Source organism: Nyctibius grandis, chromosome 10 (assembly GCF_013368605.1).
Source record: "Nyctibius grandis isolate bNycGra1 chromosome 10, bNycGra1.pri, whole genome shotgun sequence".
In the NCBI taxonomy this organism is placed as follows: domain Eukaryota; kingdom Metazoa; phylum Chordata; class Aves; order Nyctibiiformes; family Nyctibiidae; genus Nyctibius; species Nyctibius grandis.
The window spans coordinates 17,347,225-17,373,384 of record NC_090667.1 but is presented as its reverse complement, the minus strand read 5'-3'; the positions used below and the strand labels follow the sequence as shown (position 1 = coordinate 17,373,384).

The following is a 26,160-nucleotide window of genomic DNA, read 5'->3' as shown; positions in this document are numbered from 1 at the left end:
TCAGGAAATTTGATGTTTTAACACTAGACTGGAAAGCAAAGCTAGCAGTATCTGCAACTTGAAATGCACAACGAAACCATCCAAAAATTAAAAATTGTGTGGTAGTTCTGCAATGGGAGATTTTTTTTTTTAATATATTATGTTTTGAAATATGTTACTTAATTCGTGTACTTAAACCTTAGTCATGTTTGTTATGCTTTTGCTTAATACTATTAAAAGAAGAAGGGAGAGGAGGAACTTTCAGTATGAAGATAACAACGAAATAATCACAGTTAATTTAAAAAAAAAAAAAAAATCAAGCTCTTACATGATTCATTGAATTCTCACAAGCGTAGACAAATGGTACTAGTTTGTGAGAGGGCAGAACTGAGATTTCTTTTGTTTTTATCCAGGTACTCCTTAGCCTAACAGAATCATACATTATAACAGACGTTATTAATTGTGCAAATCCTGCATTTAGAACCGACCGTTGGAATTGCAATGCTCCATTCAGGTAGCACTGATGTGCCCTCAGAAACATCACTCACCTTAGCACCGTATTTCCCTGAAGAATATCCTTTGTTTTCAAAATTATTTAAAAAAAAAGTAATCAAGTAGCCCAAGGAGGAATTTGCAATGCAATATTTGTTAGCACTTTGAAGTTAAGCATCAATCTCAAACCATTTTAAAAATGCTTTTAAAGGCAAAGCTACTAACACATAAAAGCTGGGGGAAGTAACAGCAGCATAAAAGCTGAATTTGCAGCTGTTTGGTACCACTAGAGCAGCTGAAGTGAACTCATGAATCTGGCCTTTAATTTGTAATTGATTTTATGACTTCGCAGCGAGCTCGGGAGCACAGGTCTCTATGTAGGAGTTGTCCAGGGAGAGATCAGTCCTCCAGACTCGACAGCTTTGTGTTTTCAGAGCTCCCCACTCAGCCCTTCAGCGCCCGACCACCGCCGCTGTGGGGCACAGCCTTTACACGTGGGTTTGTGGCCTGCCACCGTGTACGCAGCCATGGCACACACCTCACCCATCAGTCGTGAGTCATTAGCACAAACACACTGCACACAAGTTCCCTGAAGACTCTGGAGGCAGCACTCTGGAGGTGCTATCCTGCTGACTTAACTTCATTGTATCCGAGTAACTCGATACAACAATCTTTAATAATTTAACCAAACTATGACCTGGTTGCCTCAAATACAGCCTGTGCCAAGCTTTCAGTTACATCTATGGAAAATTTGTCTTCATTATCTTGTTGTTTTTATCAATTGGAACATAGAAAAAATAAGATAAATTCCTGAAAGGGGCTAATAATTAATAATCAATCCTGTTCAGATTGGCTTATAGATTGGCTTTCAGAAAATTCCTTCACTCATAGTTCTAAGTACTACAAACCTGGATACTATGCTGTATTTTCACATTAAAAAGACTATGAACTTAATTTTTTTGTTGTTTGTTTTAAATTAAATGCTTCTAATTTCCCATAGTTTTAGTACAAGGGATCACCACCTGTAGCTGTTGGCTAAAGCTTTTTACAGAGGGTGAAGTCAATGCTGTGCGGCTGGGAACTGTAGTGCCAAGGTTTTTATTATTTATTATGTATTTATTATTTGTATAAGTCATCACCAGCCTTCAGGCCCTGGTGCTAGACGCAGAGCGCACCAGTAAGACACAGTAAGAGAGATGGTCCTACTGACTTCTGTCAGCCATGAGAGGTTTGCCTGAGCTGGCGGCGTGCTTTGTTCAGGACACAGGGAAAGCTGGTCTGCCTCCTTTTGCTTTCAACGAGTGAGGCATAAATATAGAAGCCTTGGAAAGGTGCCTCGAGTTTGCTGCATTGCAATTGCCATAACAATTGGATTATGATCCTTATTTATCCTCATTGACAACGTAATTGAGCTTGGTTAGCTGGATCTCTTCCCTTCCTAGGGGACGACAGATGGGTGATGCAGCCCCAGGTCTCCCAGGAAGGCAGCAGAGGTCGACTCTGGCTGACACCCAGGGCCCTCCCTGGGACAGTCTGGACAATCCTGTTGCTCCACCACTTGCCGAGTCCCTCTGGCTGCAGAAATTACAGCTGTGAGCTGCTCTTCAGAAGGGGTGGCAGAACAGATGCCAGAATGATTCCCCTGCAAACCATGGATGTGACACAGGCCCATCCCAAATGCTACACCCTTCTGTTGAGCTGGAGCAAACAAAAGGTCAGAGATGAAGAGTCCTCCACGTCTCAGTTAACTGAGTGCCACGGAATTCCTCTGACCGATCTAAAAACTATCTAGATTTTCTAGACAAATGGGCAGACAGGCAGGAGAGCTCTAGATGACAAATAAAAGAAATTATCTGCCACTGGAAGCATTGGAGTTGCATGTATAATGGGTGGGGTTTTAGGGTGGCAGAAGTAGGGGAAGATTCGAACAAGAGTTCTAATATTATTCTTAGAGAAGACTTGCTCTGCCAAAGTTTAGGATGCCTCAATATTTGACGAGAACATCTTCAGGTAAATCCAAAGCATGGAAAAAATAAGCAGGAAAAAGCAATGACAAATGCAATCAAGCAGTAATAGTAGTCAAAACAAAATCCAAGAGTCTCCTCCATGAGGTGTTATTCTATTATGGTATCATCTAGATAGCAAAAGAGAAGCAAAGAAAGAGAAGTAACAAGATTCCTAAAACACCTCCAGACAACTCAAAGCATGAAGATGCCAGTTTATAACAGCCAGTGTCAGGACAGGAGAAATGAACAGCAAACACGAAGGATTCGCCAGGGAAATACTCCAGGACCAAATACAACAAGCTTGAGACTGTAGCTACCGTAGTTGGATTCCTAAGTATCTGTTAGATAACAGACATCTGAAGAGGAGCCGCCAGTGAGAATCAGAGGATACTGAGACAACCTTTGCTGTACAGCTCCTCTCCCTTCTGCTCCCAGTGCTGCAAATACCACGAGCAGGAACTGCAACTGCAATTCCAAGTACCCTCAGCTCACAGGTGCGGTGCTCAGAGGAGGACATCTGAGGGAGAAGACAAGCAAAAACCTGCTAAAAGGGAGAGACTAGGAGGAACACTACACATTTAGAGAACAGATCTGCAATAGATACATGTTATAAGACCATGGTAAAATAGATGGAAAAAAAGAAATACAGTAAATATTCTAGAGCACATACAAGCAGCCCTAGAGAAGTACCAGAACAAATACAGAGGGTGAAATTACATATAGCTAACAGAGATCCACATTAGGAATAGTATTACAAGAAAGATTACCTCCGTCAAAGCCAACCCCTGGAGACCTTCTCAGGCTAATGTTTATCCTCAACTGCTGCTCCTGAGGTCCTTATGAAATAGGGACACCTTTTATTACAGCACCAATTTCACTTCTGCTCACTCTTTCATGAGAAAAATAACTAAAACTGAAGCAGAGCACAACAACTAGAAGCAGCTTGAGCCTTAAACCCCCATTTAGAAGCTCTGGGGGGGAAAAAGATTTAAGTGAGTTCACATGTGTGATTTTTCCCAGGTTTGCTGGATCTGTATGAAAAGGGCTATAATAGCACACAAAGAAGCTGAAACTAGAAATATGCCAAAACGTACTTTTCTGTGAATTCTAGAAAAGTAGTGCAAAGCCCTGTTGTGCCCAAAATTTCTCTTTACTTTCAGTTCAGGCTAATTTCTGCCTATTGAGTGCCAAATTCAAAACATGAATTACAAAACACTCAAGAGTGTGCTTATTTTTCTTTTGGTTTCCTCTTAAAAACAACCAACAGTGCGCAATTTGTCCCTAGGTTTTTCTGTGGCGGGTGTTACTAACATTCATCCAATGTGATTTTGGAAATCCTCACTGCAAGAGGGAAGTCCATCAATGTATTTCTACACCGGGAGATGCACAGAGATCAAAGACCTACCCAGGCTCACAGAATAGACTCGAGACAGAGACAGGATCCAACCACAGATGTTCTGACCAACTACTTTCTACCTGAACCACAAAAGTCATTCCTTCCTTTTTGCCAGTAAATCAATTCAAGTTTGTGCCTTGTCTGGACTAACTGAAACTTCACAGACATACTGATCCAGAAACAAATTTTATATTTGCCATTAAATCCTAAACCAAATGCCATGCTAGGAAAAAAGGTCAAAAATCAAGTGGGATGTGTGATTCTTCCAGATGCAACGGGCTTACTTGGATAACGAACAGCCCAGAAAGCTCTACAACATTCTCACGCCATTCAAATGCTCAGATAAATGTTTCTGATCTACCTCATTATAGCAATAACAGGAAAGTCACTACGTGATTTTTCTCTTCAGCCTGTTGCAAGGGTTAAAGCTAGCCACAAAGTTTAGACTGGGATGTTGAGGGCTGTTCGGGTGACAAGTTTTTTGTTCATTTCAGATTTGGGCTTGAGCCCAAGTGTTATAGACTACAACAGCAATAGTTTATAAGTAATTGAATTTTTTCTGTATAATAGTTTCCCTTTAAAAAACAATTTTTGCTGTCTGATGAAATATGTAGACATGTGCACTAGAACTGTCTTTGGTTCCCAAAAAAAACAATAATCCAGCATGGAATATAGAATTTGCAAGTTAACAGGGACCTACACTTATTTATGGTTTTTGTTTTGTTCTTCCTTTTTTAAACCAGTCAATGAGCCATTTCTAAATGAAATAAATCTTGTTAAAGAGAAACTCATGTTGGAAAGAAAAAATTATATTCTACCCTTCTAGATTTTAGTTTGAGTGTGCTTCTCTTTTGTGCATGTCCCCCCAATTTTCCCTTGTCCATTTTCAAAAGGATTCATGCACATGCTTGCACTCTGGAAATGCTAAGAGCACATTTAAATGGAGGATGGACAGCTATTATCACCATCGATATCTACACAACCAGTAATTTTGGTAAATCCAACCTCCAGCCCCAAAGCATTGCTTTCTAATCACAGGGACCACCAAGTATTTTTATTCTGTTCAACACAGAGATGCTGAATGTCTTACCTGGAGTCTTTCTTTCTGCTGAAGCACAGCATGTAAAATAAAACAGTGGAGGACTTGGATTATCAGACCACACTGGCTAAATTCTTACTTTTCCTCCTGCTTTGTTCTGAATGTGGTCAAGTGACCGCAGGAGAGCCTGTGCGCAGAGGGCTGCAGCTGAGGCACCAGAAAGAGGTTCCTGCATGTGTGGCATTACAGCATATTGCCAGAGCAAACCAGCTGCCGGAGTGAAGAATTCAGCTTTGCCCCTACCACACGTTTGAAAGTTATTTGCAGATAGATTTTTACAGGTTTGTTTGTTATTCCAAATCATACGGTAAGCTGCTTTTGCCAGTACTTCAGCTTACCGATGTTGCAGAGTATGGTTCCTGGATGCTCGTGAACTGAGTGACAAGGCTTTGGAGGTGCCCTCTGCTGTGTCACGAAAGACCATCTCTACCAACTGGGTGAAGAAATACAACAACCAGAAGCTGACACACTTGCCAAAAAACCCAACCAACAAACCCCAAGAAAACAAAACCAAACCCCCACATGAAGCAACTGCAAATGAAGGCTGATAAGATCAACCTGTAGCTTTATTCAGACAGGGGGAGCTTGTTCAAACAAGTGCCTAGGCAAATACATTCAGTGTTAACTGTGAAAATGCTGGGGCACCACAAATTCAAGCACCTAACTTTCGCCACTTCCAGCACAGCAGTGGCACTTGGGAGAAAGCTCATAGTCAAATACAAATACAGTACCTGCAGTAAAATACATACAAAATCACCGGGAAAGTAATTGCTTTTGGTATAAATGGTTTTCTTCAAAGTTTTCTCTAGCATAGAAGTCCCTTCAAAAAGAAGAAGAATAAATTTACTGCATGTGAATTTATTCAAAGCTAGTAGACTCAGTATAATGAAATCCTCCTAAGTAAATATCTGATAAAGAAGCAAATGCTTAGCACTTGACCCCAGGAGCTGGGATTTCTTGACACGTGGCTGTAATGAAAAGCAGCAGGAACCTCAGGACTGCTGGCACAGAGGAGGCAAGCAAGGAAAATCCCAAACAGAAGAGGGCTTGACTGCTGGGAGGCGCCGAGGCAGATGGTACAGTACACGGAGCCGCGCAGGGGCCGGGACAGCCCACACCTCAGTTCCCAAGCTGACTGAAGCTACCAGTGCTACCAGGAGACGTTCTCTTTCCTCTGTGGGAGTCTCTGCAAAAGTCCCCTAACTCACAATCCATGCTGTACCCTTCCTTTGCCAAGAGCCAAGAGAGACCCTGCATGCATCTCAAATGATGATTTTTGCTGAGTTTTCCCCCAGACTTCTTTGTCCCGTTGCCCTAGATGTGAGTAGCAGCACACTTTGGTTTCCCCTACACAGTCAGATGCTCCTTGTGAGGAGAACTGTATTAGTCTGTTAAATAAGAGAGGAAAAGAAAGTGCCATTCAGCTGCCTCAAAGGACCTTCACTTCTGTGACACTTAAGCCTTGTCCAGAGCGCTGTCTCTCTGTTACCAGACACCCCACTGGCTCACGAGCTGAAGGGCCTTGGTGCCCTACGAGGCTAAGTACCCTACTCTGCCATGCAGTGGGCTCCCTTGTCCTTCAGATGAGATTCCCTCCCCCACAGACCCTCCCACATCCCAGCTTCACGGTGTATCACTGCGCATACAACAAACACCACAGGACTCCTGTTGGTTATGGGCGATGGCTGGGATGGCAAACCCTGCTCCTGTAGAAGTAACTGAGACCAACAGCCAAACCCACAGTGACCAGTTTCATGGTATGTACGATATGTCACAGAAGATGAAATGCAAAAGCTCTCTGAATTCACGTTATCTCTGCATACAGCATGTCACTTAATTGCCCAGAAAAGACTCTTGGAGAAGCATATGGGAAGTCTTCCCATGAAAAATGACACCGCTCAAAGTCTTTTCTAGCTGGAAACCACTCAACAGTATGTATCACTACTGACATCTGGGACGTAACTTCAAAGCAGTTAATTTACAATTCCAGCTAAAGCCAGTTTCCTATAGACATTGGTATCCGAAGTAGGTAATTGTTATTCCAGAAAGCAGAATCATTAGAACAGGAAAAAAGGTAAAGAAGAAACCCATGCAGTAAATCCAGAGAGCACTGCTGCCACTCCGTGCATCAACTCTGCCAGCACTCAGGGCACAGTCGCTTCCAGCGCAAACCTTCAACCACCCCTGTCCATATGAACATCCACACTCCAACCCTCCTTCCAAGTGCTGGTGCTCATTTATCTCCCTCCACGGGACCTCACATCAGACAGGTAGGATGGTGCAGTCCTACAGCATGGAAGCACCTCTCTGCCAAGGACCATGTATGTGTTTCTCCTACAGTATCCAGACCTGCCAAAGCTGCTTTTAGGGTCGCTGATGACCCCCTCTTTGGCCTCCCACATTACTGGACTCTAAGGCAATGCTTCTACAAGCTATTCTACAAGATACTGCAATGCTTCTAAAAGCTAATCATGAACAACCACCAAGACAAGCCCCTAGCTAGGTCCCAAGCCAGAAAATAAAGCCTGTGTGCGTATCTGTTGGTACAACTGCAGATCACCTTTAGCACTCAGCTCGGCTTCTCAGCTGCGCTAATTAATTGCTTAAGGAGTTCTCACCGTCTCACCATGACGCAGAGAGAGCAGCCATTCACACTCCCCCACTCGCTGCCGCAGTCACGTTACCTGCTCTGTCTCAGGGACCTACCAAGGCCGGTCTCCCATCTGTCCCTTTTACATACACCACACACCCCTGCTCCGTCTCTGCGACAACTGTAAAGAGCCAACTCACAGCAAGACTTCAGAAGCAAATGCTTCCTCTGTCCTCAGCGCTTCCCCATCTCTGTCACCCCACCAATTAGCAGGAGCTTCAATCCACCTGCAGGGTTTCTAACCGCTCTGACAGTCTTGGAGCAAGGCTGGTTTCTTACCCTGGTGTCCCACCTCTGTTTGGCACCTGCAGCTGCTGAGAACACATGCAAGGACCTTCTGCCTAAAACACAGCTTCCCCCAGATACTCATTTACTGAATTCAGAGTGCTCACCCCTGCCATACCCATATCAATCTCATGATGACAGACCACAGAAAAAAACCCTGCTAAACCCCCAAAAATCTGTTGCAATAAGGCCCCTGAAGGGGCTGAATAACTCCGTTACATCACTTTTCTGTGAATCCGTTCCCCAATCCTTTCCAACTCTTTCCAGTCCATGAGGCTAGGACCTGTGATAACCCTAATCCTACAGGATAAAAGCATATGGTTTCCCTCTACTAACACCACTCCTGGGGATGCCCACAGACAGCAAAAGATCTGCAAAAAGATTCCACAGCCCTATGAAACGGGGCACAGTCCAGAAATCACATGCCACTTTACAGGCTGATGGGTGGACACCCCACGTAAAATTAAAACCAGCTCTATTTTGGGACTGCACCTGGGCAGTAACCACCTTTTGTTTAAAACTTGCTACCCTCCTTTCCCAGACTTGCCTTCAGAGTCACATGAAGAACACTGCTGGTTATTTTTTAAACGGGAACCAACACTAATTCAAACTTGATGGTAAATTAATGATTCCCATCAGCAAGTCTGTGCAGAGCAAACCAGTGACCTCAAGCCAGTGTCCAACTGAAGGGCATCGACATCCCTGGAGGCACAGTCACAGCCAGGGCTATGCACCGTAGCACACCTTCCACATACATAGGTATCTTCTTCTGCTACCTTGAATGGTTGTAACCTGTACTGGATATCAGCATATGTTTTAGAAATGAATCATATTGCAACCAATATGTTAGGAAGACAGGCCAGACTCCTGGAAGAGTAGGGCTAGGAGATGGGTTCTGCTAGCAGAGTGCTTTCAGTTTGAGATTTGCATTGAAGTTGTTATATCTACAGCTGTGATGAAAAATCCTTCCTTAATACTGTTTTGCAACAGCAGGAGAAGCCTGATTCCTTATTGAGTTGTGTAAGCAGAGAGGCCAAGTCTAGAAGTGCCGAAAAACTGCAATTCCCTACTCTCCTTTGGGATGCTGCAGGTCAAGGTGGAAGTACAATGGCAAGTACGTTTGCCCTGACGCTGCATTTGCTCTGTGGGTAAACAGAGACTATCTACTCCCTGGGCTGTCATTCTGGCATCTTTCATGACCACTAAAATCTCTTTTCAAAGAAAAAGGAGGTTTTATTAAAAAGTTAGTGGACGATCCAAATGTCAGAGTGAAAAATCCAGAGAAAGGTTAAGGATTTTTTTATTTTTATATTTTTTTTTATACAGCTGCACTGGAGGTGAATGAACACCAGAGTGTTTTGATTTCCTGCCTGGTTTCAATAAATGTTGCTCTCCCAGGCACCCAAGGGACTGCTGTGGTTTGTCAAAACCAATTAATTTTCTTCCACAGAATGCTTCAGGCACCTCAAAATGTCGTTCAAGAGCTAGCACACATCTAAGGAGGAGGGAAAGCTAGCAATCAACTGCTGCTCAGGCTCTGCATCGGGAGCACAGCCCTCCAAACTTGCACGCACCGACAGCAGAGGCAAGGCAAGAACGAAGGCATATCACCTGGTCATGGGAGAGAGCTGAAGGCAGAGCCAAAGAGCAAATGCCACGTTATAAACCCTATGAATACAAACAAGAAGCTGCCACTTGCGAAACGTGCCAGAAATAAGTTTCCTAAGGGAGTATTCAAAGATGAAAGTTTGTCTCTCTCACTTGTATTTCCTAGGATCCATTCCTCAGGGCTAAGAGATGTCACAATGAGCCAGAAGCGACAAACCGAACAGTTGTTATTAAGGAAGATGTTTGGAAGATCAGCCTTGGATCTGGGATTCACAGGTTCCCTCCCCAGCCCTCCATCAGACTCCTTGTGCAGAGTAAGGATTTCTCTTGCCCAAGACTCAATTTACCTACTTCCAGTGGACAGACTGTAATGTTTTCCTTCTGTTCTGCATTGACATGTAACAGAAAACTGGTTTGCAAGTAATTTTAATAATCAGCCATGAAATGCCCTAGATGTAAGCACGGTGTTATCATGCTATGTTTTCTTTTTCAATGAACACCAAGACACCAAGTGTTTAAGGATACATTGGAGCTATCATTTATACTCAGAAGCAGGCATACACTGGATAGAGTCTATGAATAGTATCTTTATGTAGATACTTCATGTCAAATAGTTATCACTGGATGTAAAGTAGCCATCCTTTCCCTCCTACAAAAGGCAGGGATGGAGAAGAATGTTTTTCTTGCATGCTAGCACTCTGCAAAAGGGGCAGAAGACAAAAGACAGTCTGAATTGTAAACATTTTGTCTTGAGCACCGTAGGGTCACAGGCAAATCCCTGCTAGAGCAGGAAACAGAAACAACAGCTGATGTTCCCAGCAAGCGCTATGGTAAGGCCCAAACTACTCACAATGCCCAGGGAAACTGAGAACCAAGGCTGCTTTGAAGATCCTACATCCCTAATCTCAGGTCCAGTGTCATCCTTGCTGGACCACTGACAAAAAAAAACAGAAAAAAAAGAACTTCCAAAATTAAAAATGACAGCATGCTGAGCAGTGAAGTGAGCTTTACAGTGTAGCAAATCTTTAGAAGAACAAGGAATAAATCCACCTTTCTGTCTTTTTCTGTTCACCAACCATGGTATCTTCAATGACCTACTTGTTTTTAAGAGTAATCCAACATTTACTATTACAATCTTCTTTGCTCCTCAAGTCACATAAACCCCCTGCCGTCTCCTCCTTCTCTATTTACCTGGCCTTACAGTCACAGCAGGGAACTGAAAATCTGCTCCCTGCCTCCTAGCTACAAGCAAAGGCTTTGCTTGGGCATCCAACAGATGATAACTAATGCTACTGCTTAAACAATCCCTAGAGTGGCTCCTCTGACACATACAAACATCTAGGTCCTGCTACTCGTGCAAGACACACCACCCAGACATTTAGGGAACTGCCCTGATAGAAATAGCTGTGCCTCTCATTCACAGCGTCTCTTTGCATGGGCAAATCTCATGTTTCATTCAGACAGGATTTTTCTCAGCACTCTTACTTACTATTTAATATTTATACTATGGTCAGTGTCCAAAAAGCATGATGCTATTGGTTATGGTAGGTGCTGAACAAACACATACTAAATCTCTCTTGGATGCTTACAGGTGTGAAAGGTCAGATAGAAAAGGGAAAAAAGTCAATAAAATCTGAAGCCCAGTGAATACCTGAACCACTAGGACCAGACAAATATAAATCCCCTAAAATGAAACAGAAATCCTCCAAAAAACATCAAAACAAAGACGAGATGCTCCATTTATGTCAGTTGGCACTGATGAGCCTGAGAGCAACAGAAGGGAGAGGAGAATCCATAACCATTAGCATCACCCTTCTGCTATATTTTCTCCTTAGTCTATTCATCTTCCCTTCTTCCTTCATTCCCTCTGCATTGGATACGATCTCTCAGACTACATGAGAGGGCCTGGCTTATGCCTAAGACACAAAAGAGTGTGGGGTTTTTTTTCAAGCTCATTGTATGCAGCATCAAAGTTAGCTGCAAAGGATACAACTGTTGGAAAGCTACATAACCCCGAGGGTTACCAAAACCTGGAGTCTCCCAAGATGCAGTTCCTCCCAAAAGCAGAGACGTCTCTTTCCATAAAGCAACAGCAAACCACAGCTTTAACTACAGCACAGGTCCTCAGTCTTCGAGCAAAGCTCTCCAATATAAGTGCATCACCTGGACTTCAATGAGGAAGACAAGACTGATCTAATATCAGACTCTCTCTCCCTCCCTTACAATACTATTTTTACTCTAAATAATTAAAAGGAAATAAGTACCTATAAAACCAGCAGAATCATTGCAAGCCAACAGGTCAGCATGGCTGGGTGTTTGAAATAAGGGGCCCATTCAAGTTACTCACATGGGATGTCAAAGGCAATCTGTTGTAATGAGAAATGATAAATACGCTCACTTAACACGCAAGCTCGCAGCTGCGATTTACCAGGCTGACGCCACACTAGAACATAAAAACCACAACTGCGCCCTTGAGAAGCCATGTCCACCGTGTTCTCCCCAGCTTCCCAAGTTCTCCTGCATTTCTACATACAGAACAAAGGAAAAGTGACACATCTGATTGCTTCCTCCGTACAATAACACGGAGTATCTAATGACAGCTTCCTTCTTTAAACCTTCTAGTACAGCCCATATTCCAGCCCTGGCAGTTGGACGCTCCTCCACAGTCCAGTGTTTGGAAGTGACTGATCAGCTGCAAGAAAACCAGGATTCAGTAGTGTCCAACACCAAGCGTTTGCTTGACAAACCTACCAGGAAGAGAAATGGCAAACTCCACAGCCTGCAGCATTTCAAGTTGAGGGGGCACTTACAGCCTATAAATAATATTTAAAGTCTGAAACTATGATGGAATACGTATTTTTTATTGTTTCGTATCTTGATCAGCGATAGAGCTGCATTTTTGGTTATCATCAGCTCTGCTCACAGGAGACTGAATCCCAGGCTACATCAATTCCCCTGTGAATGTAAAGGAAAAGAACCATCTGGAGAGAATAATAAAACAATTAACTTTCCATTAAAGAATAATCTATGTATGTTTTTAAGGAGGCAAACTTTAATGTTCGCCACCTAATTATTCATCCTGCATTCTGGCAGGGTTAGTTTGGATTTTGTCTTGCTTTGTTTTTAAATGTGGTCTGAAGGTAATGATTTAACCTGGAATGGATGTGGGGACCACAGAGGCCCCTTCAGTCAGGGCCAGGACAACCTGGCTGAGGGAGGTTTCCAGAAACATCAACCAAGGTCGTAGCATTCTCATGGGTTCTCACGGCTGTGTAACGGCAACACCACCAACTGTAAGAGTTTCACTGAATATTCATGAGGATTTTACAAACGTGTTTGTTGACTGGCTTGGTACATCAGCTACGTTTTTGGACACGAAGTGCAGAGCAGCACACTCGGGAGATGCATGCACCTGAACATCAGTCTGTTGAATGCTGGGCTCATTTAAGTTGTCACTGACAGCAATATAAATCAGAAACGATGCCGCAGAACTCAATGGCAATCCCCTCTGATTTTGCTAACTTACCAGCTAGCTGCGAGTGTATTATCTTTACAAAGTAATTCTGTAAAGTGAAAAGGTTCAAAGCAAGGGCTTTAAGGACTATTACTACGCCTGTTACCCTTCTAAACACATACCCCTCTAAGGACCCGCTGGCTGTACCCATGATGGGGAACAGGCCAGCCTGCACCTCACGTCCGTTATGCAGACTTGCTCAGCTTAACCACCTGCCTCAGTTTCCCAGCGGATAACACTAATGAGCTAGTAAGTGTGCAGGCCTGCACTTCATTCCAGTTTACATAATGCTTTTCAGCCAAGGCTCTCAAACATTTGGAAAGGACTAAACAGAGTTTAAGCTAAAATTAACTGGAACATAAATATCAGAATTCAACGACTCAGATCACTCCTTTAGAAAACCTACCTGGGACTCTGGGCTTTCCAGCATGAGAACTCGCACACTAAAGAGCTGGTAAATAGTGAGATAGTGCCCAGGCAACCCTTTGCTACTATTTATGGACCAACTGATTGAGATAAGGATCTGTGATACACTGCAGGCAAGTTTATCCCCCGCTCCGCAAGCTACTAAGTTTTATGATCTGAAAAAGTCATTTAAAAAAACCCCATAAACCTGGCACACAGACTAACAAACTAGTCACACCTGAGTCCTGCTGGAAAAATCCCTGCCTCAGCTTTCAAATGTTGCAGAACATTTTAATTCACAGCTTCTGCATAAATGGAGCAAGTGCTGAGCCGAAGAGTCTAAGGCATTTTAGCCTCTCAGACTTCTAGCCTGCTCTTCCCCGACAACTGCAAGAGCCCATCTTTCTCCGCTAAATATATACACACACACACATATATATGCGCACACCCCGATCTCTCAAAGCAGGGCTCCTGCATCTGCCAACAGGCTGCACACTGCATCGGCACAATGGCTCTGGTGCAGGATCCGCACCACCCACTGGAAATGATTTAGCGAGGGGTGCTAACGTCACACACTGAGCAGCCACATACAGCTATAAATTATTCATACACATTACTCTAATTATGCAAATGTACTAAAAGCTGGAGCGTATGTTTCCCTGACATCTCCCAGTACAGATACAATATGGTCCTAGTAGAGAGAAAGAGTGAGAAGATGATGGGTGTAAGGGGGCTAACGATGGCAGACACCGGCCCGTGCAAAGGGTGACAGAGGATCTCCCTTCTCCAACCAAGCCACTGCAAGGCTAAGGACATTTAAATGCTCCTCCTCGATAATATACTGTTGGCTTTGCACTCAGTGCTGAACAGAGTGCTGAGGCTGCTGAACGGCCCAGGCAGATTAAAATAAACCCAAGCAGTTTGGAACAGGAATGTGTTTATCTGGCATCGCACACTTCCTCTTATCAAACATGAGGAGCAGGGGAGGGCACAGCGATGGTGTGCGGAAGCAGGCTGTGTGCACGCTGGTAGGAGAGGGGGAGGGAAAAGGGGGAGAGGAACAGCAAGGATCACACAGATAATGCATGAGCTTGGGAACCAAGAGCATGGAGCTCTCGGAACAAAGAGCGTGGAACCATCATCTCACCGGGATAGAGAGTCCATACTCTTGGTCAGCCCCCAGATGGGCACTAGCTGTTGGAGAACTCAATTAGGTCCTTTCTCCCTTGCAGCATTTGGAAGAAGGCAGGCATTCAGCGCTGCTGTAGCATAAGCAGCTGGCTGTGTGTGTTGCCCAAGATTTGGGCTCAAACTCCTTCTCTCAACTCCGTGGAGTGCAGTGCAGTCACTGGGCGTCACTCATCTCCCACTCTGGAGGCAGAGGCTGACTCCTCAGAAAGAAAAGGCCAGATGCACTCTGCTACGGTGTTTTGAAGCCCAAACTGTGGATGATGGTACTGGATTGAGTATCAGAAGATTAGCATCTTATTCCCAACTCTGCCATGTCTAAGGACCACATTGCTGTCCCTCTGTAAATGCCCAGTCCATCTGACAGAGCCCTTTGGAAGCAGACGTGCTCCTCAGACACTGCGTGCAGAGCGCTGTGCAGGTGGACTCTGGTTCTCTAGCGTCATTCATTTAAAATCCCATAAACACTTTCCAAATTCTCTAGCCCTACTGAATGACCAGGTGAGTGTTTCTATACCTGGAGAAAACAAAAGAGCAAATTAAACATCATGTAATACCACATCCAGCTACCCGGAAGATCTAGGCTATGTTACTATTATGCCAGTAGTTACCCAAGATCAAAAAAGTTGAACAGAAAACCTTGGCAGCTCCTTTGATAAGATTATGTCTTACCTCCTAGTGCTGGCATTAAAGAGGCTCTCTAGCTCTGTACCAGCAGTCTTGTAAGGGATGCACTCACACAGCCACGTGAAACACTTGCTACTGCAGACATCCCATCACAGGAGGAGTGCTAGTGACTGCAGTAATATGCAAGGTGGATGCCACTTCGGCTCTTCAGATCCAAGCCAAAACTCTGCTAGTATACTATTTTTTTAAATCCAAATTCCTTTTTGTGCACGGCTCAACCACAGTTCCACATCTATGGCTGCCTCAACTCAAGGATGGCCATGCTTTGAAAACAAAAGGTGACATATCAGAGAAGCAGCACTAAGCAGAAGGGACAAGCAGGCTGCAGGTGATGCTGCGAGGCAGACAAAGGCGGGGACACCTGCACAGATCCTGGTCACTCTGCCCCAAGCCCTGGCCAGCAGGATCTGTCCTTCCCTTTCACAAAAGACCAGATGAATGAACAGCAGCACTTCTGCCAGGCAGAGATGCCAAACTGGCAAAACAAAGCTGAGAAAACAGCACAAGATAACAAGCAAGAACAAAAGACAGACATGAAAATCCACTGAAGTAAAACAAGATGTTGATTACAAGGAGCAAGCCCAGCCGCTTCTGCTGTGCCACGTTCAGCAAACCCCTCGTGGGTAGCAGGCTGCATCCCAAAGGGCACAGCACCAGTCTCCCCTGTCCCCAGGCTCGTCCTCCTTTCCGTGCAGTCACACGTGCTGAGGACCAAGCACGCCTCATGCAGCAGCTCGCTGCCTGCCCAGCTCTGCCAGCAAACTGCTCACCACACCCCACCCTGGGCTCAGGTCTGGGGCCATCTGGACCTTTATGGACTGGGTGTTTCCTCACCACCGAGGCCAGCAGTATTCGTATCTTCCAGTCATAACACCAGTGAGGCGGATCCAGACACTATCTCTTGACTTCCCTCCATAGCCCAGGAAAGGGCAGGAGGGCGCAAAAGCAGTTTGCCAGACTTGAAGCTCTGTTCATCCAAACCACCAAGCAGCACAGGTTCAGCTCTGCTACCCGCCCTGCCCCTGCCAACACCTGTCCACCGAACAGGGAAAGGCTGCATCGCCACCGTGCAATGCCTCCGTGTGAGTGCTCATCCCCGCTACCGAAGCAGTCCTCAGGAAAGACAACCGAGAGAAGTGCAGAAAGGAAGACAGCGCAGAAAAGGGGGCTCAGCACTTACACCGCTTTCTTTTTCCCCATCTCGTTCTGAAGGCTTTGGCTTCCTCAGCAATTTTCAGCAAAGAAACAACCCCATCAACAGGCGGCCACAGATAAAAGGTACTGGAGGAGGAGGAGGATGACGACATGATCTGCCCAGCTAGCTGCTCACCTCAGGAGACACAGGATCAAACACAACTTAGGTAACACGCCAGAGGAGACCTGCAACCTCAGCCTGGCTATCCAGCAAGGAAGGTTTAACACAACATCCAGGGGAGCTGCTCAGTGAGGCACAAAGCCCAGCGGCACACACAGCTCTGCTGCCATCGGTTCCGCCGTGAGTGCCAGCACACTCACGAGATAGGGCTGCACCAGCATGGGAAATCTCTCTCAACCACAGAGTCTACCCTGGAGCAGGTTTTGCAACATGAAGAAACCTTCTATAGGCTGGAAACACAACACATTTCTCCACTTTTGACCAAAGTCAACAACTTTCACTTGTGCCAAAACACTGGAAGAAACAGAAATTTAGTGCAGTGTAGCAAGAAATGTCAAAACCATTTTCTTGTCCTGCAAAGTGATGAAGAGTCCACCGTAGACACAAAGAAAGTCACTAACAGAAAAAGAACAGAAGTCAGGGAGTTGGATTTTTAGTGTAATATTCCTCATTCTAGAAAAAAATTATTTAAAGGATTTCAACCTATTCAGCTAGCGTTTTAGGGTTCCACATATCATTGTGCCAGTCAGAGTTAAATTAGCAATTATTTCTGCTGTCAGTTATCTCTGGTGAGCCACAAGAGAGATGAGGACAGAGAGGAAAAGCAACATGCCCTAATCTCCGTGCGCTGGGATTTGTTTTGAGGCACACTGAGAGCAACCGGCCAGCCAACACGGTGCTGCACCACAAGCACCCAGAGGGCTGAACGCCCACTTCACTGGGCAGAGAATCAATGCAGCAAGGCCATGGTCCTCCCTACAGCCCCAAGCCCACAGTGTTCAGACATACGGGTAGCCCCACCACAGCCAGCCTGACCGACGGGGACATTTGTGGTTTAGTGTTTTCAAGGTCTGGACTTCAGGAGAGAAATGAGGTGGTGTTCTGCAGCTGAAAGGCGAGACCCTGGCGTGATGCCCCTTTGCATCTCAGAGCTTCTCACCCTCCTCTGTGATTGCTACAGGAAACACATTCCACTTGAGCAAAGAAGCATCTGAATGGTGTAAGCTTGAGTAATGTCCCCAGGGGAAGCATAAAAGATGACTGCCCATTCACCCTGCAGGAGAGGAGGGAAGCAGGGGCATTTGACATTTAGTACCCCAACTCTAGGAAACGACTGAAGAGATAAAATAAAATAAATTCTTGGGTGGGCAGCACTCCAGCGAGATAAAATATTCAGCACTGTTACGTTCCAGGACACCATATTTCTGACAATAAATTTCATGCCTCATATGCCACAACTGTTATACTATTTCAGTCAATAACCAAAGAATGGGTCCGCATCCTTTCACAGCAATCCAAGAAAAAAAATACTCATAAGTAAACCTGACAAACCTCAGAGGAGGGTATTTTTATTATTATTTACTGATCTGTCACTTTGATAGTCAGGCCTGAACTGGAAATGGAAGATCCATTTCTGGCACAGCACCACCTCCAGTGCTTACAGGTTTCATAGAACCATGAGAGCTGGCAGTGGGACCACCGCCTGCATGGCAGACCCCACCAGGTTCAGAAGGACCAGTTTTGTCTTTGATGGCACTGAAGCACTTTCTCCCCTACTTCTAACATCACTCCCTATGTACTATGTACCAGAAGCCCCCCTCTGCAGACACTTCAAATGTCCCACACTAACATGGCAACCCCAAAGAACATCAGCAAGTTTTGGCAAAAAACAGGTTCTCCTTGCCCCATTTTTCTTTATCCTTCCTGCCGCACACGGACCTATTCTTGCTTAATAATAAACCTTCCTGAGAAATCCCAGTGGGTGGGATTTGCTTCCAGATAGCTGGAGGTTTCAGCTCCCACTGCTCCTCAGGCAGTGGCTTTCCCTTCTCCCCTACACGCGCTTGCTCACTCTGTGTCAGCGTGCTCCACAGCTCTGTGGGTAAGTACTGGATTCCAACACCTGCATCCTGGTTGCAAGCCAGCATGACAATGGAGCAAGGTGAGCTACAAAGTCCAAGTCATGCCTAGGTAGTGCCCTTTACAAGAAGGGAAGCACAGACCGAGTCCCAGCCTTAAGAGTTAGTTGCCACCCTCTAAATTTTGCGTGTGGTTGCAGCAGAATATGGATTTTTTTTAATTATTTTTTTTAATCCATGTCTCAGAGTGGGTTACAGTACCACTTCATGACATTAAACAGCTCCCATACTACAACCCAGATGAACCTGCGTGCAACTGGTGGGTAAGAGGACTCCCTGTGAGCACGGCTCCGAGCTCTTCGGATGAAGCACTCTGTGCTACTTCACATCAGTGTAGCTATGCTAGTTTGCACCAGCAAGTGATGTGGTCTTCGAGTGTCATTCACTTGATACTGCATTTATGAATCAAACCTGAACTCCACATCCCAGGTTCCCCCCTGGAGATCCACAGCCAGCCTCTGCTAGTCCCTTCTGGTGTTTTTAATATGCTGCATGTTGGAATTTTCAGTACCTCATTTCTTGGCTTCAGGTGGTTTATGCATTCACCAGATACAATAATCATGCACAGCTCCCTCCCTTCACAAGAAATTTCCAAAACAGATTTCAAAAAAACCCTTCAGTCCCTCTGTAGTCAGCTGAACTGGTATTAATCCATTAAAGTGATGCACTATATTCTATCAGAAGAATTAAACAGACAAAGTGGGAAGCTCTCTTACCTGTAATTGACTGACTGGCCAATAGGAGTCAAGTGCTGGCAAATTGGAGGTGTAATTTCTATTTAATTATGGCATTAAAAAAATTACATGATATACCTATTTAACATGCAAAGGAGCAAAATCAAAGCTAATAAGAATAAATTGTGAGAGAGGACATGTACAAAACGTAGTAGCAGTCTTTTTTCTTTTTTAAAATGTGCTCTGCTACAGAGTATGCTGGCTGTTGCGCCTGTGTATTGCCTGGAAAACCGGCATCCCCGGCTCTGATTCCAAGACCCTGCCAACATGCAAAACTGCATTGCACAAATGCACGGAGACAATCAAAAATACTTGTTAAAACCAAAGCGGTGTATACGCCTCTCATGCTTCACACGAAGTTTATATCAATCCAGTTGAAGTTCAGTTGAAATGAACGCAAGCAAAGCCCAGATACACCATTCTAGAACTCAAATATGAACGTGAATGATGGATGAACTATGAAGAGTTTCGCAAGCCTTCAGTTAAACTCATTTTAAAATGCAGTTAAAAGAAAATAGTGCCATTTCTGTGTTTAGACAAGGGGTTACAATCAAAAGTGTAAAACATGAACAGTTCTGTTGAAGCCAGTACAGCACTAGTGTGAGACAGACAGTAAGAGGCCCAAAAATCATTGGCATCTGAGAAGAACATGCTACTGCCATGAGAAAACACAAATATACCCCATGCTTTTTTTCTGGGGCAACCTATTTATTATGCTAGAGAAGGCTGTTTTCTTTAGATTAACACCATAATCCTAATTTCAAATTATTCAATTTCAAAACAGCTAGTCAGCAAACAGTGTTGGGAAACAGGGTCTTACTGGGAAGAGGAAACAGGGAGGCTCTTAAAGACCCTTTGATCCACAAACCTAACAAACCACGATGAAGCCGTTCTGTGACTGCCCTAACCCAACACAGAGCACTGCTGCCAAGGAAGGAGGTCTGGCTTCTGCTGCCTGCAGTACCTGGACCCCGGTGCGAAGGCAGGGAGCAGGAGGCAGATGTCAGCATGAGTAACAGGGTTTTGTTTTGTGCACTTGGAAACAGAAGCCAAACAAGAATTACAGTTTTACCTGCAGTGTATATTTGAAAACACAGAGCTCCCAATGGCTAGTTAAATTATCCTTTGAACGTTTCCTGCTTTGTCAACAGAAGTTTACAATTAAAACACAAATTAAACTACCTTCAGTCCCTGGAGGAAAGGTTAGTTGGATTTAAGATGCATTTTGTGTGTCATATAGACAAAAAAACCCACAGGTACATGCTCAGATAGCAGTGACATGCAGCCCGAGAGACAGAGACAAAACACACTCACTCCCACATACTCGATAAATGCATCAAATTGAGCAGCAACTGTAAGCACAGCCAGCCGTGACCCTGCACATGGAGTGAGCCGAGGGGGTGACTTATTGCAAGTGTTCACACAGGTGATTTCTGCAGATGAGAACATTCATTGCCACAAGGAAGGCAGCACAGGTAAAAGACAGACAGCTTACCCCTCTGAGCTGCTGGACTCCACCAAATATCCTCATCACTCCATCAATCTCCTGCTCCAGCCTCCTGGCCCAGTACTGCATACTGCAAGAGATGGAGAGACAGAGAGAAAGAGAAAGGGAGAGAAAGAAAGAGAGAAAGTCAGAGCCCTGACACTTGGCAGATAAGCAAGGTGATTGAAAGGAGAGGGAGGAAATCGGTGCCCTCAGCTAAGTTAACTGCTCTCTGTGCAGCACCGGGTGCGGGCAGAATACCAAGAACATGCAGCTGAGAACTACAGCTGGGGCAGGTTATAAACTTCAAGACTTCAAAAAAACACAGAAAGAAAAGAGGGGGAAAAGGTACAACCAAAATTGCAAGGCACGGCTTTGGTGTTTTTTTTGCTTCTTATATAAACAGTTGCAGTAGATAATTATTTAAGCCCAGAGTGATTAGCAAGGTCGAATGCTGTGGCGTACAGAAAACAGCTTACTGCTTCAGCAGGGGTCTGTGGCAGAGAGCAAACACAGAGCCATGGCGGGACCAGCGGTGCCTGTCCTGCTGCAGCGATGGATTATTGCTGCGGCACAACGGAAGAGACCTGGGCAGAGCCAGCAGCCAGGCGCAGGGCATCGAGTGCCTGAGGGTTCAGCTGCTTTGCACCTTCAGCTAAGCCCAACCTGAGCTGGGCACCAATCTGTCCTCCATGAGCTGAGCTGCCTCCTGGGGCAGCGGAAAGGGCCAGGAGCTGCCATCTCCTTCGTCCTGATCCCTGTCCAGCAAGGGAGCTGGCTGCCAGTCCTTCCCACACGCACCACACCCTCCGATATATTCCACCGCACAGATTTCCGCTTAAAGCAATAACACCAAGTTAAATCAACAACAAAAAACCCTCTTCTAAATCCCAGAACTTGATAACTCTCCTCCTTTTAATGAGATTTCCTGACTCCAGCCGCTGGCCACGCAAATGTCAAATCTCCCCTCTGATCTGGGAAAGCAACGCCTGATTGCCTCTGCACCACCCAGCGCTGCGGCCAGCGCTTTTTCAACAGAAACATTCATCCCTCAACACTACACCAGAGAAAGGGGGGAAGGAGCACAAGGAGTAGAAGGTAAAGGCAGCAGCGTGGCGTGACGGTGGGAGGGAGCAGACCAGCTCGGGGGTTTTGCACTTTACTTGGGTTCACGGAGTGATTTCATTCTTCATGCAAAGAGACGTTCCCCAGGCAGCCCACACACGCTCCCCACCATCCGCAAAACCATGGAAGAGGTTCTCCTGGAGATCAAGGAGCAAAGAAACCCAACTAAGAAGCAAGGCCATGGAGGACTCTCAATTATACAGCATGGCCCAAAAGCTGGGCAGAAATGTTACAGCAGAAAGATGCCCGAGACGACTAGCAGCACCGAGCTGAAGCATCACTTGTGAGGGGTGGGGAGACGAAAGGAGAGAGGGAGGGACCGGCAGACGGACGTGTGTTACTCACACAGGCAAAATTCATGCCAGTTAATAACATACAGGGCTGTGGATGAAAACAAGATTTAATTGTGCACGCCAAATCTCCCCAGTTTTCCAGCACAACTCACGCTATTTCCCACGTTCCTGCAGAGGTAACGCTTGTCTCTTTTTCCCATGGGAGCCTGGCTGGGGAGGAGGGGAAAGCCAGGGAAGGAGATGGGTGAATACATCTGCAAACCCACCTTTCTGCCAAAGAAGGGAAAGCAAAGCCTTCAGTGGGACTGCCAGTGTAAAGACAATGGGTCAGAAACAGAGCTGAGTGGGGTTTGGAGTTGGGTTTTTTTTCTTTTCCTTTTTCAGTCAAACATTTTATTTGCCATCAAAGGCTTATTCAGGTTGTACAAAGTTAGCCATAAGTCTTCTGAAGTATTTTCACCAAAAATTATTTATTTTTACACAAGTAATTCATTTTAAAAAATGCCTTGAAACACCAAAACTGAATGGTTTTTAATTATTTTTCCCCTCCTCCAGTTCGTCCAGTGAACTGAAAAATCAATTATATGCTCATACTTAGTCACGGGTCCAAGAAGCCCCGCTGAGGACTTACGGAGCTAACACCTTTCCTTAACTTCCAGGTCTGTGTAAGATCCTCGATTTCAGTGACACCTGCCTGAGTCAGTTCCCTCCAGGAACACCTACACCACCAAATGAAAATTACTGTCCATCTTGAGCTGTATCCATCAACATTAACAACTGCTCGTATGCGCATAGATGTCACGTACGGCCAAGCCTTCGGAGAGGATTAGTTATAGCGGAAGACAGAGGCATCACTATCACTCTGTCGGTATATGCAAAAGAGACGCTGAGAGCTCAGCTGGGCTGGGATTTAAAATTAATTTAAATTTAGTCAGCAGATTTGTTTAAAAAAATGTTTTTAAACTTATTCCACCCCCTGCCTCCGCCCCAAGAAGTACTACTATTTTCGGGAAAAGCCATGGGATTTTTCATTCATGGGAAAGACTGCAATTTGCTTTAATTGTGCATCCTTACGATACCTGGCTCTCAACTTACGGACCAGCAGTTTCTCAGAGTCCAGGTAAGCCTTGTAGTACAAGCTTTAGATACCACTATCAAAAAAAAGAAGTGTATTACACTAACAAAAAAGGGGGAGGGGATCTTCTGCATAGCTGACACCAGGTTTCTAGATCAAAAAAAGTAATAGCAGAAGCGGCTCTTCCTTTGGTGTAGTATGGCTATATGAGAGCTTTTGCCAGTAGTAGTAAAAATTATTTTTTCCAACTAGCACATCCCTTACTCATACCACTGGCAAAACCCCTTGTGTGTACCTGACCCTTTACAATGTCCCTCTAGCCCTGGTAATGTCCACGACCAGAAGTCTTCAGAGTGGGCCATATCTGAGAATTTGGAGGTTTCATCTCACTTGCTGTGTGCTGGGTCGAAAGCTACAATTTTTTTAAAAAAACATAAACACCATTATTATTCTGTCTCGGTTGATCTGCCTCTTGTTTCTCTCCCACGGCCACTGCACTTAAAATTTTATGTAAGATGACTGTAGCAAGGATCAAGAGGGTAAAGAAACTGATAGCCCATTATGAACATGGAGATTTCTCTTTGAAGCGTGTCTCCTATGGAAGCTGTAAGCACTAAGACATGACAGTCATTGCGTTCCTGGGCCATTACTGCACGCCTCAGGTGGCGTTACAGGGCTTGAGGAGCAATAACTCCTCAAAACACGCAGCCTGGAGTGCCCTGCTGCTCTTGTGAAATGGCATTTGCAAATAAAGCATAAAGCAAACAGCTGATGCACCGACTGGGAAGCCACAAGCACGGATGTGGTGCTGCTCACAGAAAGCCACAAGACCCCTTTACACACGGGGCTCGCCATGTGTGCAATCTCCCCCTTAAACCGAGCACCACTTTAGTGTCCTCTGTAGTGAATTAATGTGGGCACGGAGAAAACCTTTGAGCTCAAGTATTTGGGATTGCACTCAGTAGCTCTGTGCCTACAGGAATCATATGCAAGGAGCCCGGCAGCCCCGCCATCCCCTGTTCCTTCTTCAGCAGTGACATGCACAGCACACCTCTGTGACCTCCCATCATCTCACCTGGCTCTGCCTTTGCTGGGGAGTCTCCACAGGACTCTTCCAACCTAACAGCTCTACAACTGTTGTATGCACAAGCATGATCACACACATTCAGGATACACATTAAAAATCTCTTGCTTTGAAAAAAATGGTTTTTGTTTCCTTTCCCTGGCATATTTTACAGCCTCCTGTGCAACACTTAACAAGGGACAGAAATGATTTTTGAAAACACAACACCATTATCACTGCCTCTCCAAAGAAACTACAAAAATGCTAATTGATTTCATTAATTTGCATATTTGATTTTCTTAAAGATGAGAGAAAGTAGGCTTAAAAAATGCAGCAGAGCTTCAAAAATATTTACTGTGACAAGCAGCACATCAGGAGACAAATCACTGCTGTCGCAGTCATGGCCAGGAAGCAAAGCATCCCGCCTGTCCCACTCCTGCTCAGTGGGCGCCCGTGCCTTGCCACTGCTCACAGCACCCCTTACTTAGGGTTAGGGCACGTTTCATGCTTTAGGTGACCCAAGCAGTTGCAGAGACTTCTGCGCATGTCCACGTTGGTTTGTGAAGCCATGCCACTGCTCCAGCTGTGTGGCTTTGGAAGAAAATGAGAATTGCCTGGAAAGGCAGGAGAAAGCTTGTCCTTGGCCCACATCGTCCCACACTTGTTGCACACAAGAGGTGGCAAACCTGGAGCCCTGAGCTTCTGTACGGACGTTTGAGACATTCACAGACAAGCCCCCAGTGCAAGGCAGGCACTGACAGCCCGTGGCCAGCACCACGAGGACACACCGCTGCAGCTCAGCCCAGGATCGCTCTGGTACATGGGACAGACCCCTCATGGGCTGCAGACACACCTCTTCATGCCTAACCTAGAAATGGGTAAGGCATGAGTCCCTGAGGCAGGCTGGGGATCAGAGCACACTGCTGTTAGAGCTGCCTCTGCAGAGCAACGTCCATGAGGTGTGGGCACCCCTCTGCAGATAACGCCTGCCTTCTCCCAGGCTCTACCTGGCAGCCCACACACTACTAATGAATAAAAGCCTCATCGCAAGCTGCCTCTCACTCAAGCACAGGGAAAGGAGAAGTAAGAGGAAAGAAAATTAGTTTTCTGCTTGAGGACACTTTTTTTTTTAAAGCAGCCTTAGGAGAGTGCTTGTTTGGCTGTGAGCAAGAGAGGATGATAAAAAAAATAGGAGACTCAGTCCTTTTCTCTCGCTGCCTTCCTGGCCCCAAAAAATAAGAGAAAGATTCACACAAACATGAAAGGACAAGAGGAAAAACTACTTGCTAAGTAGATATACTGCCCCAAAGCTTATTGCGTTCTACACGGAGAGTGTTCTGTACAAGTGTCTACACTTCACGCAGCGTGTTCAGCCAAGAATGCTTCACTCTGATTCATACGCTTTGGTTCAGTGCCCAAATATTGCTATTTAATAAGGTTATTAATTACTGTGTTGTCTAATTTTTGCTATGCAGGAACTTCTTATAATTGGCTTATTCCTTCAAGATGTTTAATCCTTTAACCATAATAGCACGTGTGACAGTGCGCACGCGTGCATGTGTGTATGCGCATGCTCATGCCACGAGTTTTCTGGCCATGAGTTTTCTGAACTTCTTCCATACCTCGGCTGTAAAACCCCACATGAGCCAATTTTTACCCATCAAGGAAAAACAAGTTGCTTTTTTTTTTTGCCCTTGAAGATACAACTTCCAGACAGCACCTGTTTCCTTCAAAATAACCAAGTAACTTACTGACGGTGCTTCCAGACATTACCAAGCCTC

The 26,160-nt window shown here is 45.2% G+C and overlaps 1 protein-coding gene across 1 annotated transcript in view; it reads right to left on the bottom strand.

The window, feature by feature from the left end:
- CACNA2D2 (calcium voltage-gated channel auxiliary subunit alpha2delta 2) overlaps window positions 1–20,914 on the bottom strand; it is a 197,674-nt gene extending 176,760 nt beyond the window's left edge. Inside the window, 1 exon segment of the mRNA XM_068409717.1 lies at window positions 20,833–20,914. Coding sequence (XP_068265818.1) covers window positions 20,833–20,913 — 81 coding nt within the window. The 5' untranslated portion in view covers window position 20,914.
- Between the last annotated feature and the right edge of the window lie 5,246 nt (window positions 20,915–26,160).